The sequence below is a fragment of the Gorilla gorilla genome, chromosome 13 (genome assembly GCF_029281585.2).
Source record: "Gorilla gorilla gorilla isolate KB3781 chromosome 13, NHGRI_mGorGor1-v2.1_pri, whole genome shotgun sequence".
NCBI classification, from domain to species: Eukaryota; Metazoa; Chordata; class Mammalia; order Primates; family Hominidae; genus Gorilla; species Gorilla gorilla.
This window is the reverse complement of record NC_073237.2, coordinates 107681911-107699549: the sequence shown is the minus strand read 5'-3', so window position 1 is coordinate 107699549 and position 17639 is coordinate 107681911. Positions and strand designations below refer to the sequence as shown.

The window sequence follows — 17639 nt, the reverse complement described above, 5'->3', positions numbered from 1 at the left end:
TGCATCTATATTCATGAGAAATATCTTTTATTTGCTTTTATCTTTCTGGGGATACCCTTGTTTGGTATCAAGGTTATTCTGGCCTCTTAACATTCAGGGATGTGTTCCCCTGCCATCCCCTTACCCCACCTTTTTCTCTTCCCTGGAAGAAGTTATGAAGGAGAATTTACCAGTGAATTCATAAGGTCCTGGCATTTTTTTGTGTGGGGAGGTTTTTAAATAATACAGTTCATATTTGTGGTAATTTAAAATGAACCAGTTTTTTAAAGCAGAATTTATAATTGTAAGTTGTATCATTGTGGTCTGTCTTTAGAAGTAATTTAAAAGGCCCCTTAAAATCATGTAATTATGACTTTGTACTAAGTTATGCCTCCGTATGATGAGCTCTTGTGTCTCTGAGGTATTGTCACATGGGATTTTTAGCTTTCTGGCCTGGCTCAGTTTTCCTTTGGTGGTAGTAAATGGGGTTATTAACATACCTAGCATAGGATTCCTACTCTAGGTGGGATTCTACTAATAATTCATGTTTTGCTCCCAGCTGATGGAATGTGTGTTCTCAAATATTTCGTAGACTTCTGATTTATTAAAATACTTATTTTTGTAGTAGTAGTCAGCTTTATTTAAAAAGGAGGTAAAATTAGCCAAATATGATGGCTCATACCTGTAATTCCAGCACTTTGGGAGTTTGAGGCAGGAGGATCGCTTGAGGCCAGGAGTTCACAAGCAGCCTGGGCAACATAGACCTCATTTCTACAAAAAATACAAAAAAGAAAAAGATAATAATTTCTTCTTGCCACTGAGCTTAAGGGGAAAAAAAAGAAAAAGGTAAAATTAAAGGACTAATGTATTCTGAGAGATAATTATATACAATATTTATATAACATATGGAAAATATTTTATATCATATATAATTACTCTGCCAAACCTAACCAGTTAAGGGCATAGCCCTCCACTAGACTGAATCAACTTCATATGCCACCTACAAGTTCCTGTTATCCCAGAGCCACCCTCACTTTTGACCTATCGGATACAGATTTGGGGGTCTCCATGGACCCCCTCAGGTTTAATCATTAGCTAGAACAAGTCAGAACTCAGGAAAGCCCTGTATTTATGGTTATGGTTTTATGGAAAAGGATACAAGTTAAAACCAGCCAAAGGGAGAGACATGTAGGGCAAGGCCTGAGAGGGTTCCAGATGCAAAGCTTCTGTTGTGTCAGGGTACTTTCCCAGTATAGCAATGTGTGATAATACAATGCACTGCCGATCACAGAAGCTCACCAGCTCACCTGAACTTTGGTGTCCAGGGTTTTATTGACCAGGTGTGATTGATTGATTGGATCATTGCCCATGTGACTCAATTTCTAACACCCCCCCCACCCTCCTCTCCCTCTCCAACCCTTCCCCTTGTCCAACTCCCCTAATCACCTGGCTGAAAACCTGCAAGATGATTAGTCTTTCTAGTGTGATCAACCCCCATCCTGAGTTATCTCTTAGCATAAACAATCTGGGGCCCACTATGAGTTACTTCCTCAGTGTAAGTTATCAAATGTGATTAGAGGGTCCCACCATGAATAACAAAGGCACTTCAGTTACTGGGGAAATCCCAAGGGTTTAGTGCTTTCCTCTCAGGAGCATGGACAGAGGTCACCTAAATTCTTGATTACACAAGAATATAAAAGCTACATGTGTAATATGATAGCCATATATAACATTATATAATGTTTCACAACATTCTTATGAAGCAATCTTATGCTGTTCCTAATAGACAAGTTCGTTAATAACCTTAGAGAGGTTTAGTTTACTAACTAAAACCAGTAATGTATCTGACATGAAAATATAGGTCCGTTGGCTCCTTTATATCTTAGACTCTCGGAGAGAATCATTAGTTGGGCTTTCACAAGTCTATATTAATAATGTATAGTTTATAAATAATAGCCCATTTAGAATTGTCCCCATAATATATGCAAAGGAGGAATTTTATACTTTTTTAATGTGTGTTTCTCATATGTGTGTATGTATATGCACACAAAATCTGGATACTTCTTTTAGCAGAAATTCTCCTTAGTTGGTTGATATGAAATAAAGGATATTTTCCTAAATCACATTTATAACTGAAGGTTTGGAAAACGTTGTCTGTATATGTTTGTATTTTTTCAGTGATTAGACACTGATATAAATGCTATAGGGGTAGGGGGAAGAAAGGATAGGAGATTTATTTTTTATTTGTTTGACTGTGTGGATTAATGCTGCTGTAAGTTTTTTATATTCACTAACCTCAATTGGGTCCTTTACACTTTCTTCACATTTGTAGTTCATTTTACCAGTCAATTTTCTTCTCTTCTTCACTCTAGGGCAAGCCTTTTCCTACCATTGTCATGCTGCCGACTTGCCCTCTGCTCTCCAAATCTCAGAAGAAGACTATGCCTTCTATTTTACAGAAATAATAGAAACCATCAGAAGGGAATTCTTTCAGGCCCTTCCATACAATTTATAAGATTGATTTTATCAACAGCAGTCTTCCTGTTTCCCTCCTGTTATAATGGCAGAGATGGCCTTCCTGTCCTATCTAAGGTTCCTCAGACCTTGTGCTGAATCCTAATCTCTCCCATATTCTCAGGGTCACAGTCTAATAATTTTTTCCCTCTTCAGTTTCTTTCTCTCTAGTGGCTTTTTCATTTTGCTATTTAAATGTGCTCAGAGCTCTTATTTGATTGAAATAATGAAAAATATCTGTTCCCCTCCCCTTTCATAACTAAAAGTTTCTAAAGGGTTGTCATTTACTGTATTCCTCACATCCTTTTTAATCTTCCACTGATTCCTCTACCCTGTACAGTCTGCTTTTGTCTCTACCACTTCATTGAAACTGCTTGAGCCAAGGTCAGGTGTGAACTCTATTGCTAAATGAACTGGATTCTTTTCAATTCTTATCTTGCATGATCTTTTTGCATCATTTGAAATGGTTGACTGCTGTCTCCTAGGAAAATCTTTCTTAATTATTCTGACCCCACGTCTTCTTTTTATTTTTGTCTGTTGCCTACCATTCCCTTTTTCAGACTTTCCTTCTCCTGCATTTAAATGCTGTTGTTCGCAAACAGTCTGTCCTAGGCCTTCTGTTATTTTCTTTCTACATGCAGTTATCATATACTTGTGAGGTAAGCCTGGACAACATCCATTCCTCTTCCCTCTTCACTCTTTTTACCCATGACCACCAAGCTCTTGTGCATGGTAGAGTTTCAGTAGATACTTGAATGAGTGACCTAGATAGGAGAATGAGTGCTTGACTGTGAAACTGGGAGGGTGCTGGGCCTTGAAGGAGGAGAGAATTTTGATGAGCAGGAAGGGGGAGGAGAAAGGTTGAATTGCAGCTGGTCACATATGGAGTTAGCTTCTTATTCATAGTAGTGAGTTCCCTCTAGTGTTGTTTTCTGACCTTTGAATTTGTATGTTTTTCCATTTTCATAATAAATACTGCCTGAGACACATTCTAGTGAACGTTTGGATATTCTTTCAAATAAAACTTCCTGTATAAGGTGTAGTATGTATAGTATGTGTACCTGATAGAAAATAGGGTCATTCTTGGAGACAGTTGTACGGTATAGGCAAGGATTTTTAGACTAAAGGTCAGAAGACTCCATTCTTATTCTTACTCTGCTGCTAATTAATCTGTGACCTTGGTCAACTCCTTAAAACTCACTGTGCTTTTTTATGTTATATAATCTTTCAGTCTTCTTCAGTTCTGTTTTCAGTCCAGTACAAATCTTTCTTTATGCAGGCTTCAAAATAAATTTTCTTCTTGACTTGGGGGTTAGTCACAAGATTGTTTATAATAATTCATTAAACCGTGCATTTATGTTTTGAATGATTTTCTGTATGTATTATTACATAGTTAAGAAGATTTTAAAAACCCACAAAAGACTTGTTTCCTACATCCCTCCATATACCAAAAGAAAATTCCAGATGGATCAAAGACTTGAATGCAGAAGGCAAAATCATAAGTGTACTTGAAAGAAAACATAGATAAATATACCTGCCAGGAGACTCCCAGTTCGCCCCTAGCTTCAGTGATTGTCTAGTAGGACTCACAGGATTCAGCATATATTTGTACTCCCAGCTAAGATTTAGTGTAGCAAGATCACCAAAGGGAAAAGTCATGTGAGTGAAATCTGGAGGAAACCAGGTGCAAGCTTCCAAGAATCTTCTGGTGGAGTCACACAGCACATGCTTGATTCCTCCAGAAGTGAGTTGTGACAGCACCTCTGAAATGGTATCCACCAGAGATGGTCATCAGAGACTCAGTGCCTCAGGTTTTTATTTGGGGCTGGTCATGTTGGTACCTTCTTCCTAAAATGTACCAAAATTCTGCCCTGAAGGGAAGCTGGTGTTCAGCATAAACAATATTATTTGCACAGACAGGCACAGTGAGCCACTCTTAGCAGTTCTGGGAATGGTGTGAACCCTGCTGAAATCCAGGTTTCCAGATATCAGCCACGGGCCAGCCTCAGCTAGAAAGCACGTCTTTCTTTCTTTTTTTTTTTCTGAGACAGAGTCTCGCTTTATTGCCCAGACTGGAATGCAGTGGCACGATGTCTGCTCACTGCAAGCTCCGCTCCCTGGGTTCATGCCATTCTCCTGCCTCAGCCTCCTGAGTAGCTGGGACTATAGGCACCCGCCACCACTCCCGGCTAATTTTTTGAAATTTTAGTAGAGATGGGGTTTCACCGTGTTCGCCAGGATAGTCTCTATCTCCTGACCTCATGATCTGCCCTCCTCGGCCTCCCAAAGTGCTGGGATTACAGGCGTGAACCACGTGCCAGGCCGAAAGCAAGTGTTTCTACAGGTAGCAGTCCTGGGTCTGTGTAAACTCTTCTCTGCACAATATAATATTTAAAAGTATTTTGCAGTGAAAATGACTTTTCTAAGCATGCCTAGAAACTCCGAAGTCATATAGGGAAGGAATGGTAAGTTTAACTATACTCAAAAGACTTAGGCCGGGTGCAGTGGCTCATACTTGTAATCTCAGCACTTTGGGAGGCCAAAGTATGAGGATTGCTTGAGGCCAGAAATTCAAGACCAGCCTCTGTCTTGAGGCCAGGAATTCAAGACCAGAGACCTCTGTCTCTACAAAAAATAAAAAATCAGCTGGGTGTGGTGGCGTATGCCTGTAGTCCAAGCTACTTGGGAGGCTGAAGTAGGAGAATAGCCCAGGAGGTTGAGGCTGCAGTGAGCTGTGGATAGCGCCACTGCACTCTAGCCTGGGTGTCAGCAAGACCCTGTCTTATTTAAAAAAAAAAAAAAAAAGGAAAAGAAAAATGTAGCAGTTGGTTATATCTGTAGATGTTGACCTGTCTTCTTTTTTGTGAAACTCGAACAAGCTTATCTTTTATTTAAGTATAGATGGGTCTGTAAAGATGACCTAACAGTGTTAGATTGATTCACCTCGAAGGTAGAAGGCTTTACCTTTTCCTCTGGTGTACCCAGCCTGGTTTAGCAGGACCCTCTCACATGGCGGTTGGTGCTCTTTCTTCCCATTCCCATGTTCTCATAATTTTATTGTGTTTAGGATGTTACATTTGCCTGTCTCGTGAGAGAGAGAAGATGTTAGGTGCTATGCTGGGCATACATAGAAGCATCCAAATGATTGCATGAAAAGGAACAGGGACTGGATATTCCACACCCTCCTGCCGCCGCACCCCACCCCCCCATCTCCCCCCACTGTTTTCTTTAACTTTGACAGAGATTCTCTAGGTCAGTTTATTATGAAGAGTTTAATTTTCTGCCTTTGTCCACAGAACACTTCTTTTACAGTTTCTGTAGCTCAAATTTGTAGTTTCTATGGCCTAAAAGCTGTAAGGCACTAAGGAGCTGCTCCCTTACCTGTAACTTCTGCAAACACTGTGGGTTGAACTCAGCATTCCTGAGAACTTCTTTTACAGCAGCATTCAGCATTTATCAAATAGAATCACTGGTAGTCTCAGATTGAGCCTTTCTTTCCTCCCTCCCTTCTTTCTTTTTATTATTCATTTTTTAAACTAAACTTGAGACTTTATTTGGATTTTACCAGTTTTTTCATGAATGTCCTTTTTTCCCCCCCAGGATCCCGTGCAAGGGACCATTTAGTTGTGATGTTTTCCAGCTTTCTCTGGTCTGAGACAGTTTTTTAGTCTTTTCTTATTTTTCATGATCTTGAACGTCCTGAGCAGTACTGGCCAGGTGTCTTATAGAATGTCCCCCAGTTTGGGTTTTTCTCTTGTCGTACTCATGATTAGATTTGGGTTATGGGTTTTTGTTATGAATACCAGAGGGGTAAAAAATGCCTTTCTTGTCACATCATTTCAGGGACACATGATATCTGCATGACATCATGAGGTTTACCTTCTTACTGGACTAAGATAGTATTTGGCAGTTTTCTCTACTGTGAAGTTAACATTTCTCCCTTTTTGTATTCTAAGGAAGTAGTCACTAAATCTAGTCTACCCTCAAGGGGGAGGGTGGGCAGGAATTAAGCTCCACCTCCTGTAGGGGGAAATAGCCACATATATTATTTTGAATTCTTCCTATAAGAAAAATTTGCCTCTTCCCCCCCAATTTCTTTCATCATTCAATAATTATTTCCATCAATATGGACTCATGTAGATTGACATTTTGGCTTATAATCCAACGCTGTTATTTATTTTGTTCCTTCTATTGTCATGGCTTGGGCCATTAGTTCTTTCAGGTTGGTTCCTGTATCCCTTTGACGTGTTCCATGTTCCATTTCTTTATTTTTGAGACAAGGTCTTACTGTGTCACCCAGGCTGGAGTGCAGTGGCATCATCATGGCTCACTGTAGCCTCAACCTCCCAGGCCCAAGCAGTTCTCCTACCTTAGCCTCTGGAGTAGCTGGGACCATAGGCACTCGCCACCATGCCTGGCTAATTTTTTCTTTTTTTTGTAGAGATGGGGGTGTCTCTGTGTTGATCAGGCTGGTCTTGAACTCCTGGCCTCAAGCAGTCCTCCCTCCTTGGTCTCTCAAAGTGTTGGGATTATAGGCATAAGCCACTGTGCCCGACCCCATGTTCCTTTCCTTTTAGGCACTACAAGACGCTTCAGGCTCATCTTGTTTTTGACCTGTCCCAATCCCTAGACTCAGACCTTTTTTCCAAGGAGCTTGGTTCCTTTTCCTGGAGAATGGTATTGAAAAACAAGATCAATTCTGGGTGTTAGGTATGCTTGTTGCTACTAGGATGTCATTGCTTCTGCCCCTCTCAGGATTGATCGATCGATCTGTTGATCTGTCTGTCTGTCTATCCATGTATCTATCTACATCTCTGTCATTGATCCATCTATTGAGTAATCTATGTCTATCTAATCTATCTTCCTGTAGAAAATTATTGTGGAAAATTTCTGGCAAACACAATAGTAATTCTCAGTATCTGTTATGAAGCTTGAATAATTATCAATTAGTGGCAATTTTGGTTTTACTTACATAACCTCTCCCCAGTGTCTCCTCATTATTTAAAGAAAATTCTACTAGCTGTTATTTTGCCTGCAAATATTTCCATCTTTATCTCTAAAAAAAGACTCCTTTAAATATATATTTTAAATTGAAGTATAGTAGATACAGTAGAAGGTATGAAAATGTAGAGTTTGATGAATTTTTATAAATGTATTTATCTCTATAATCACGCAGATCGAAATATAGAACATTTTTAGCCCTTTAGAAAACTCCCTAATTCCCATGACAATTTTTGTAGGGACCTTTAAAAAACAAACCTAACCACAATACCATTATAGTACCTAAAACAATTTTAACAGTAATTCCTTAAAATCAAATATCTAGTTGTTTGCGTAGGCTCCCCTTTCATTCCCATCTTCCTGCTTGCCGCTGCAGTGTACTGGTTGAAGAAGTTACCTTGTCTAAAGTTTATCACAGTCTGGGTTTTGCTGAGAGTATCCCCATGGTGTCACTTAACATATGTCTCTCATAGTGGCTTTCTTGGGGAAACTTGGCTATTTTTCTAACTAGGTAACCCTAATGCAGTAATGGGCAGTGATCCTGTCTTTGGAGAAACTTCATCAGTAAGATGATTTCACCAGGGATAGATATATTGTCCCTAATAACTGATGGTATCTGATTAAAGTTTTGCTGCCTTGCTCTACTAACTAGTTCCAGAAGATGCCTTCAGAAATCTTGTATCCTTTCCAGTATCCAGTTAAAACTGAATAACGTTGCATGTGGGAGAGAACTGTTTGTTCTTGGTTTTGTTTTCTTCCATTCTAAAGGGTAGACCAGGGTAGAACAGTTAACCTTTTGGTGTTGTTTTGTTGCTGTGTCAAAATATCTGTACAGGGCTAGCTATGGTTAAAGTCCTGACTGAAGGATTGCAGTACAGAAAAAAGGAATAAGCTATAAAAATAATTGGTCTTGGTTGTGTTTGGCTTGCTAAGTTCTCTCTTTTTTTCTTTTTATATTATAGATCAGCTTGAACGGGTCTTTTTACGACTTGGCCATGCTGAAACAGATGAACAATTACAGAATATTATATCTAAATTCCTTCCTCCTGTTTTGCTCAAACTCTCTAGCACCCAAGAAGGAGTACGTAAAAAGGTAAGCATGTTGGGACAGCTGGGGGAATTAAATGATGAATAAATGAATATACATTATCAAGTGAGTTTTCTGTTCCCATTATTGAGTTCTAGGTTTGTGATCTTAATTATGGCCTTTCAAAATGGAGAGTAAGTCTAGAACCAGCTTTTATGATTTAAAAGTAGCTCTTGTATCCTTAGCACAGCTGCATTTAGCACCAACTGTCTATTTGGCATCAGTGTCAGATAATATAATTGAGGTAATTATCCTGGAATGTATGGAGGCATTATCTGAAATCCATGCCATTGATTCCAATATGAAAGGTATGTGGTAATGGGGCAAAAATATTCTTTAGTTAATTGTTGACAATGATTATAACCTTAACTAAAAGTAAGCAAAATAAAAAAAAATTTAAGCAAAATAATTTTATAGCTCCTGTTTCAGGATTCTGCAAAGTACTCTTACAAAAAGTTGGATAACTGTCACATCAGATTTTCATTTTCTTTCTTTTTTTGTTTTTTGAGATAGGGTCTCACTCTGTCACCCAGGCTGGAGTGCAGTGGCACAATCACAGCTCACAGCAGCCTCGATCTTCTGGGCTTAGGCCCTCCTACCTCACCCTCCCAAGTAGCTGGGACTACAGGTGCAGACCACCATGCCTGGCTAATGTTTAAATTTTTTGTGGAGACAGGGTTTCGCTTTGTTGCTCAGGCTGGTCTCAAACTCCTGAGCTCAAGCAATCCACCTGCCTCGGCCTCCCAAAGTGCTGGGATTACAGGCATGAGCCACTGTGCCTGGCCAGTATTTTCATTTTTTAACGAAACTGTTATACATGGAACATTTCCTCCTTGATTTGTAGAATATTCCATTACTCTTCCAGTATATTTATAATAGGTCATCCAGTCTTTGAGCTATGGTCAGGTTTTATTCCTTGGGCCACTGTAATTGGCAGTGACTTCCTGGAGGTCTGCCCTGAGAGGGATTCCAAGGTCTGATTTGGGTTCATTGCAGGAAGAGAATCTTTAGGAATGTCTTTTATGTTTATATCTCTTTACAGGAGGGAATGGGCATTCTTGTCATATATTTGGCATGTCTGCAGTTAATCCTTCTTTGCTGAGATAGACGTGCATTTGATTATGTCACTCTTCTATTTAAAACCCTTCTGTGGCCTTCTCTTACCATTAGGATAGCAAGGTCTAAGAGGCCCTTCGTGAGTTGATTTCTGTATACTTCTTAGCCTTATCAGTTTTGTTATTTAGCAAATATTTACTGAGTGCCTTCTATATGCTAGGTCTTGGGGATATGGTGATGAACGATGACAACACCTAGTTGGGGAAATCAGTATAAAACAGTCAGGCAAATAGTACATAGTTGTAATTTGTGATACATGCCAAGATGGAAAAGGAAAGGATTTTATGAAAGAATATATTTGGGATATAATTTAGACTAAGTGTGGGGTATAAGGGGAGGCCTCTGTGGTGTGCAGGAAGTAGCCAGGCCAAGAGGTGGGGGAGACCATTGAAGATAGACCCTGTGCAGGTGTTCTGAGCTGGGACAGAGTGTGATGCCTTCAGGAAATTGGAGAAGGCCACAGTGATGTCCCCAGTGCATGAGACGAAGCCTGATAGGAGGAAAGAGGTATTCCAGGGGCACTGATTTGAAAGGGTATTGATGGTAGTGCCACCATCACTCTAGCTGTTGGCTGGAGAAAGACTTGGAGTAGGGGCCAAGAGTGGAGACCTGGAGAGCAAACAGGGAACTTTTGCATTAGTCCAGGCTTAGTATCGTCAGTAGTTTTTAACTCATTTACTTATCTTAGATTTTTTTTGTTTCTTTGTATTTTTTTTTTATAGAAAGTCATTCATCTCTGTCCATCTGCTTTAAATGTTCAGTTGTGTATCATTCACTTCTATCATGCTATTATTCTTTTTTAAAAAAATAAATTTTATTATGTATATTTGATGTTTACAACATGATGTTATGGAATACATACAGATTTTAAATGTTTACTGAAGCACATGAGCGTATCTCTCTCACATAATTTTATACTATTCTTAATATTCTGTTATCATTATTTCAAATGGGAAATTCTATTCTTGTTTCTGATTTTATTACTACCAAAGTTTTAACCTTTTACTGGGTCATTTTAAAAGGAAACTCAGCTTTTAGATTAATGTTCCCTTTTTAACTGTATTTTTTTCTATTTTTATTCAAATTATTTCTTTTTTTAGATAAGTTTTTCTTGTGTAAAGTTTTAATTTATATAATAACCTGGCAATGGTTCTTATGTGTCAAGAAAAGTGCTAAGGACTTACATCCTCATGAGATTATGTGAAGTAGGCATCCCCATTTTACAGATGAAACGGAGGCTTGGAATGATTAATGAACTTGTTTAAGGTCAAATAACAAATGGTCAGGTCAGGATTTGAACCCAGGGCTTTTGAACTTCAAAAGGTAAGCTTGGTCATCAAGTTAAATGCTTTATTCTTTAATTATAATATGTTAAAAAAAGAACCGAAAATGACCTCAGCTTATGAATTTCTCTTTGATGACTATTTTAGTTATATATAATAGTTACGTTGATGTGCAGTTTGGTCATTTTATCTTTGACTTATTTATAAGAGTGTTGTTTTTAGTTTCAAAATATTTGATATAAAATTTGCCTGGTTTTATTGCATTCTGGTCAGAGACCATAGTGTGCAAATGTTACAGTCCTTCAAAGTGTATTCTAATGTTTGTAAGAAAAGCCTTTCAGAAGATAAAAAGAATACTTCCTGTTTGTGGAATATGGAGCTCAGCATGCGCTAAGGCCATTCATTAGTAACATTGTGCATTCATGTCTTGAACCTGTCTTCCAGTCCTATTATAAATTGGTAGTACTAAAGTATAATGTCCTACTGCTGTTACAGTTTTTCTGATTTTTCTTTCAGTTTTAATAATCTTGGCTTGCTGCATTTTGATGTACAAGTTTAACATCTTGTCTTTATTAATAATTATAGTATTTTAGTTTATTTTTTATCTTTTGAATTCCACTTAAGGTTTTTTTCTCCAAAACCTGTTTTATCCAAAATTAGTATTGTTGACCATTGTTTTCCTTCTGCCTGCTTGATAAAATATTTGCCCCAGCCTGCAATTTTAACCTTATTTACTTTGTCTATATCTCTTAGTACAATGGAAATGTCACATATTTTTGAGGTTTGAGTTGAGGGCATTTACATCAGTTATTGTGATTATTAACCTATTTTTAAATTTTTAAGAAAAAATTTTATTGATACATAATTATACCATATTTATTGGGGGTACATGTGATATTTTGATACATGCATGTAATATGTAATCAAATAATTTAGTATTTAGGATACTCATCACCTGATTATTTATTGCTCCTTTGGGTTGGGAACATTTTAGATCTTCTAGCTATTTTGAAATATACATGATTATTAACCTGTTTTATCACTTGGTCTGTTTGTCCTTTCCCTCTCTCCCTTTCTTTCCTTCTCTCACTTTCTCGTTATCAAACTGTCAACACTGGTGTCTTCAGGGGGCTGTGAAAGGACAAGGGAAAAGGGATGCTTTAGATTTTCCACTTGATTTATTATTATAAATGTATCTTTCTATTATAACTTTAAAAAGCAATACAGAATAAAGTAATAAGGATAAATGTAATCATTTTGAACTTAATATATTTAATATATTTAATTTATACTAATAAAATAGCATTTTTATTTGTGCATGTCAAATTTGTTAAGTTGGAAAACTCTTGGAATAGGGGAAATGGAATCAAACAGCTAAAATAGCCTGTTATATGTTAAGCGTTGTGCTGAACTCTTTGACTTATCTTTTCATTTAATCTTTACAGTAGCCTTTGAAATGTTATCTGAATTCCACAAGTCATTTTTAAATCTTTCTTGGTTTATGGAGGATTCCAGACAAGATATAACCATATTTAGGAAATTCGCCGATATTTAACATGACAGTAATGCTACCAGAAAATTAAGTAATTAATCCATTTAAAATTCAAAATAGGCCAAGTGCAGTAGTAGCTCATGCCTGTAATCCCAGCACTCTGGGAGGCTGAGGTTGGAAGATCTTTTGAGACCAGCCTAGGCAACATAGCAAGATCTCATTTCTGCCAAAAAGAAAGAAAAAAACCATGCGTGGTAGCATGTGCTTATAGTCCCAGCTACTGCAGTGGCTGAGATAGGAAGATTGCTTGAGACTAGGAGTTCGAGGCTGCAGTTGGCTATGATAATGCCACTGAACTCCACCCTGAGTGACAGAGTGAGACCCTGTCTCGGAAAAAAAAAAATCAAAATAAATTTATTATTAAAAAAAAGCATGCAATTGTGGGCAAGATTCTCTGTCTCCATCGATAATAATTTTCTATAGAGTCCCTCTAGGAATCAGCCTAGATTAGAATGTCAGAAGAGGGCTCTTTCCTTTAGACTAGTTCCTCCTGATTGTTTTCTCTTGTCGCCTAGCGATATCACAGATCCAGGACAGGTAGGAAGTTCGGATGAAGTATGGATGACAATGCAAGTTTCTAGCTTCTTGGAAGGTATCATGTCTCACTGACAAACACTTTTGCTGATGTGAGTTCAAATATCAGTGTTTGAAAAGGTTAAAAAAAATGGGCTCTGGAGTCATATTTTGACTTTGCTATTTGCTGGCCCAGTATCCTTGGACAAGTTACTTTACTTGAGGCTTCTGCTTCCTCATCTGTAAAATGGGAATGACACCACCTCACTGGTTGTCGTGAGAATCGTATTAGATAAGGAATGCCTGGGGGAAGAGTGCATAGAAACTGTGATAAATATTAGCTATTTTAATATTACTATTTTATCATTCATTCAACAAACATTGATTACAGAGTTGTTTTTATTCTTCAACATAATTCACCTATTTCATTATTGCTGTAGATCTCTTGGAATTTTTTGCTGTCGGTGTCAAACATCTCTACAGCTTTCTTTGTGCATGCTTTGAGGCTAGAGCACAAATTTCAGAAATGAGGGAGAATAGTGTAAACCTGGCCCTGCAGAATAATTATCTTAAACTCTTGAGTCTTTCTTAGGCAAGGCCTTCTAAAAATCTTATTTCTCAATGCTCAATTTCTTTTCCGTTGGCAGAAATCTTTTTATTGTAGTATAATTGAGGCCATTTGATATGAGCCTCTGTACATCCCTTTCTATCCATGCCAACTGTTGACTTGTCAATTCCTATTTTGCTTTCTTTTCCCACTTAAAGGAGAGGAAGCTTGTTATTTCTTACAAATTATTTGATAGTATCAGATGATATTCAGAATACAATAAAAATGCCTCAGACTATTCACAATAGCAAAGACTTGGAACCAACCCAAATGTCCATCAATGATAGACTGGATTAAGAAAATGTGGCACATATACACCATGGAATACTGTGCAGCCATAAAAAAGGATGAGTTCATGTCCTCTGCAGGGACATGGATGAAGCTGGAAACCATCATTCTAAGTAAACTATCACAAAGACAGAAAACCAAACACCACATCTTCTCACTCATAGGTGGGAGTTGAACAGCGAGAACACGTGGACACAGGGCAGGGAACATCACACACTGGGGCCTGTTGTGGGGGGTGGGGGCCTGGGGTAGGGATACCATTAGGAGAAATACCTAATGTAGATGATGAATTGTTGGGTGCAGCAAACCAACATGGCACATGTATACCTATGTAAAAACCTGCACATTGTGCACATGTACCCTAAAACTGAAAGTATAATAAAAACAAACAAACAAAAAACAACTCCCAGACAAAAATAAAAATGCCTCAGCATTTTGCCAGAATCCTTTTGTAATCCAGACCTTGCTTTTATGAACTCTTATCGTTCTGGGCTTCAGTCAGATGCAGCGTGCCCCATACCTTCTTATAACTGATACTCTGCTTGGAACTCATTAAATCTTAAGGACTCAGTGTTCCTGTCACTTCCTCCGTGAAGTCTTTTTTGATATAGCAGATACTTTTGTCTTCTGGAAACCCACTGTATCTTGTATGTCTCTCTTTTCATAGTATTCATGGTGTGTTGCAATAATCTGTTCTTCTTGAGGGACATGCTTCAGTCTAGGCCCAACTTGGATCTCAACTTTGTTTAACTAAAGGACATTGTAAAAATAAATTCACTTGGCCAGGCGCGGTGGCTCACGCCTGTAATCCCAACACTTTGGGAGGCTGAGGTGGGCAGATTGCTTGAGATCAGGAGTTTGAGACCAGCCTGGACAACATGATGAAACTCCATCTTTACTAGAATACAAAAATTAGCCAGGCGTGATGGCGGGTACCTGTAATCCCAGCTACTCAGGAGGCTGAGGCAGGGGAATTGCTTGTACTCAGAAGGCAGAAGTTGCAGTGAGCTGAGATCGCACCACTACACTCTAGCCTGGGCAACAGAGTGAGACTCCATGTCAAAAAAAAAAAAAAAAAAAAAAGCCAGGAGCAGTGGCTTATGCCTGTAATCCCAGCACTTTGGGAGGCAGAGGTGGGCAGATCATGAAGTCAGGAGTTCGAGACCAGCCTGGCCAACATGGTGAAAAAATACAAAAATTAGCTGGGCGTGCTGGCGCGCACCTGTAATCCCAGCTATTCGGGAGGCTGAGGCAGAAGAATTGCTTGAATCGGGGAGGCAGAGGTTGCAGTGAGCCAAGATTGTGCCACTGCACTCCAGCCTGCACGACAGAGCAAGACTCCGTCTTGGGAAATAAAAAGAAAAAAAGAAATTCACTAGTGCATAGATTTTTGGGAGACAGTATTTTTGAACAAGATTCATGTAGTGTATACTCCCTTTCTGGGATGTAAAATTTACACCCTTTAAAAGAACAAAGTAGCTGCTATTCACTAACATAGATAACATCTGATAAATGAATTTTAAGATAGTGGTTTTTAAGATATGATCAATAACTTCAGTTCCCATCTCTCTGTATTTTAGGTAATGGAACTGCTGGTCCATCTGAATAAACGTATAAAAAGCCGCCCCAAAATACAACTTCCAGTAGAGACACTGTTGGTTCAGTACCAGGACCCTGCTGCAGTTTCCTTTGTCACAGTGAGTGTTGTATTGGAATATTTTCTGACTTACAGCAAATTTTCTTTCCTAGCATTTATTAGATGTCATCAACATATTGGCAAGTTTAGAATTTCACCTTAGACCACTTCTAAATGAAACATGAGTTTTTTTTTTTTTAAATGACACACTGTTTTTCCACTGAGTACCAATCCAGAGGAAATGCTACTTTACAGTAGCAGGGTAATGAATGGCTGTTTACATTGGGCAAAGGAATGTTGGTGAAATGACTTGTCAGGTATGTTGTTATATAAAAGAATGATTTGATTTTTTGGTAGGAGACTGTATGAAATGGGTCTGAATAGAGGGAAATGTTATACGGCTTGGGCACAAATAAAGCATAATGGAAGAAAAAAATTAGTAAAATGGCAAGAAGATACATGAAAGTGAACTTAAAAAAATCTTTTGTGTTTTTGATGTGTATAGTCAGAAAGATCTTTTTTATAAAGTGGAGTAAATATGAGTCTGGTAAGAAACATTCCTTTTAAAGTGTTGTCTTCATAAAAATTAAATGTAAAAAATGTTGATGCTGTGTGATGGCAGGTGATGTTTTTTTTCCTGGTCCTTGTAGTTCCTAGCACTGAGGCAGAATCGATTGAATCTTATCTAACATCTGGAGTCACAAACCTTTTGGAGCCTGTTATTGGTCCAGACGTCATTTTGTCCGTGTCCTGAATATTTGGCTCAATTACACATTTCCTTTCTTTAAGCAAATAGGAACACTGTGTGCCAATAAAAATGCCAAATATAATTTATTTAAAGAAGTAATCTTATGAAGCCCATTTACTTTAGTAAAGAATTCTTCAGAGGCCAGGCACGTCAGCTCATGCCTGTAATCCCAGCACTTTGGGAGGTTGAGGCCGGCTGATCATGAGGTCAGGAGTTGAAGACCAGCCTGGCCATCATAGTGAAACCCCATCTCTACTAAAAATACAAAAATTAGCCGGGCGTGGTGGCACGTGCCTGTAGTCCCAGCTACTTGGGAGACTGAGGCAGGGGAATCACTTGAACCTCAGAGGTGGAGGTTGCAGTGAGCTGAGATTGTGCCATTGCACTCCAGCCTGGGTGACAGAGCGAGACTCCGTCTTGGGGGAAAAAAATAAAAAAGCTTCAGAAAAGCAAATCTTAATCTTATCTGTAAATCCAGATACGTATTTATGGGTTTGCTTAAAATCCAGTATTCACACAGATTATAGTGATACAGGTTGAGTATCCCTTATCTGAATTGCTTGGGATCAAAAGTGTTTTGGATTTTGAAATATTTACGTTATACTTACCTGATTTAGCATCCCAAATCCAAAATCTGCAATGCCCCAAGGAGCATTTCCTTTGTGTGTCTTGTTGGCACTCATAAAGTTTCAGATTTTGTAGTATTTCGAATTTCAGATTTTCAAATTTGGGATGCTTGACCTTGCAGAAACACACAGTACTCAGTTTCCTTTGGTTCATCATGCATTGGTGAGTTACTGGAGTGAGAAACCACAGAGTGCTGCAGTGTACTAAGTTTGTTTTAGTCATTTGACTGGGAGATCTGGTGCTAATATGTAGTGTGTAGGTGTAAATAGGTTGATTATTTCTTTCTTCTTCACGATAAGAAATTGCATATATGAATGCTTTAGATTAGTCCATGCTACCTCACATTAGGCCTACTTTAAAGCAAGCATTTTGATTAAGTTGGACTGGAATGTTTCCTCTGAGATACAGTAGTTGGTAAAGGTGCAATAAACGTGGAGGGAGGATGAGTCACGTTTACAATGTCTTTGTTGTAACCATAACTCTCTAAGTTATCAATCATATATTTTCATTGAAATCATAGAGTATTTCCTTCACACTCACTTGCTTTTCTCTTATTGCATTAGAATTTTACTATAATTTATGTTAAAATGGGCTATCCTCGCCTACCAGTGGAAAAACAATGTGAACTGGCCCCTACGCTTCTTACTGCCATGGAAGGGAAGCCTCAGCCACAGCAGGATAGGTATGA

General features: G+C 38.4%; 1 protein-coding gene across 4 annotated transcripts in view; it reads left to right on the top strand.

Moving 5' to 3' along the window:
- ECPAS (Ecm29 proteasome adaptor and scaffold) overlaps positions 1 to 17639 on the top strand; it is a 122961-nt gene that overhangs the window by 24799 nt on the left and 80523 nt on the right. For all 4 annotated transcript variants that reach the window (XM_019033872.4, XM_063696991.1, XM_031014477.3 and 1 more), the window contains 3 exons: positions 8457 to 8587; positions 15521 to 15637; positions 17515 to 17633. In XM_019033872.4, the coding sequence (XP_018889417.2) occupies positions 8457 to 8587; positions 15521 to 15637; positions 17515 to 17633 (367 nt within the window). The remainder of the gene's footprint in view (positions 1 to 8456; positions 8588 to 15520; positions 15638 to 17514; positions 17634 to 17639) is intronic.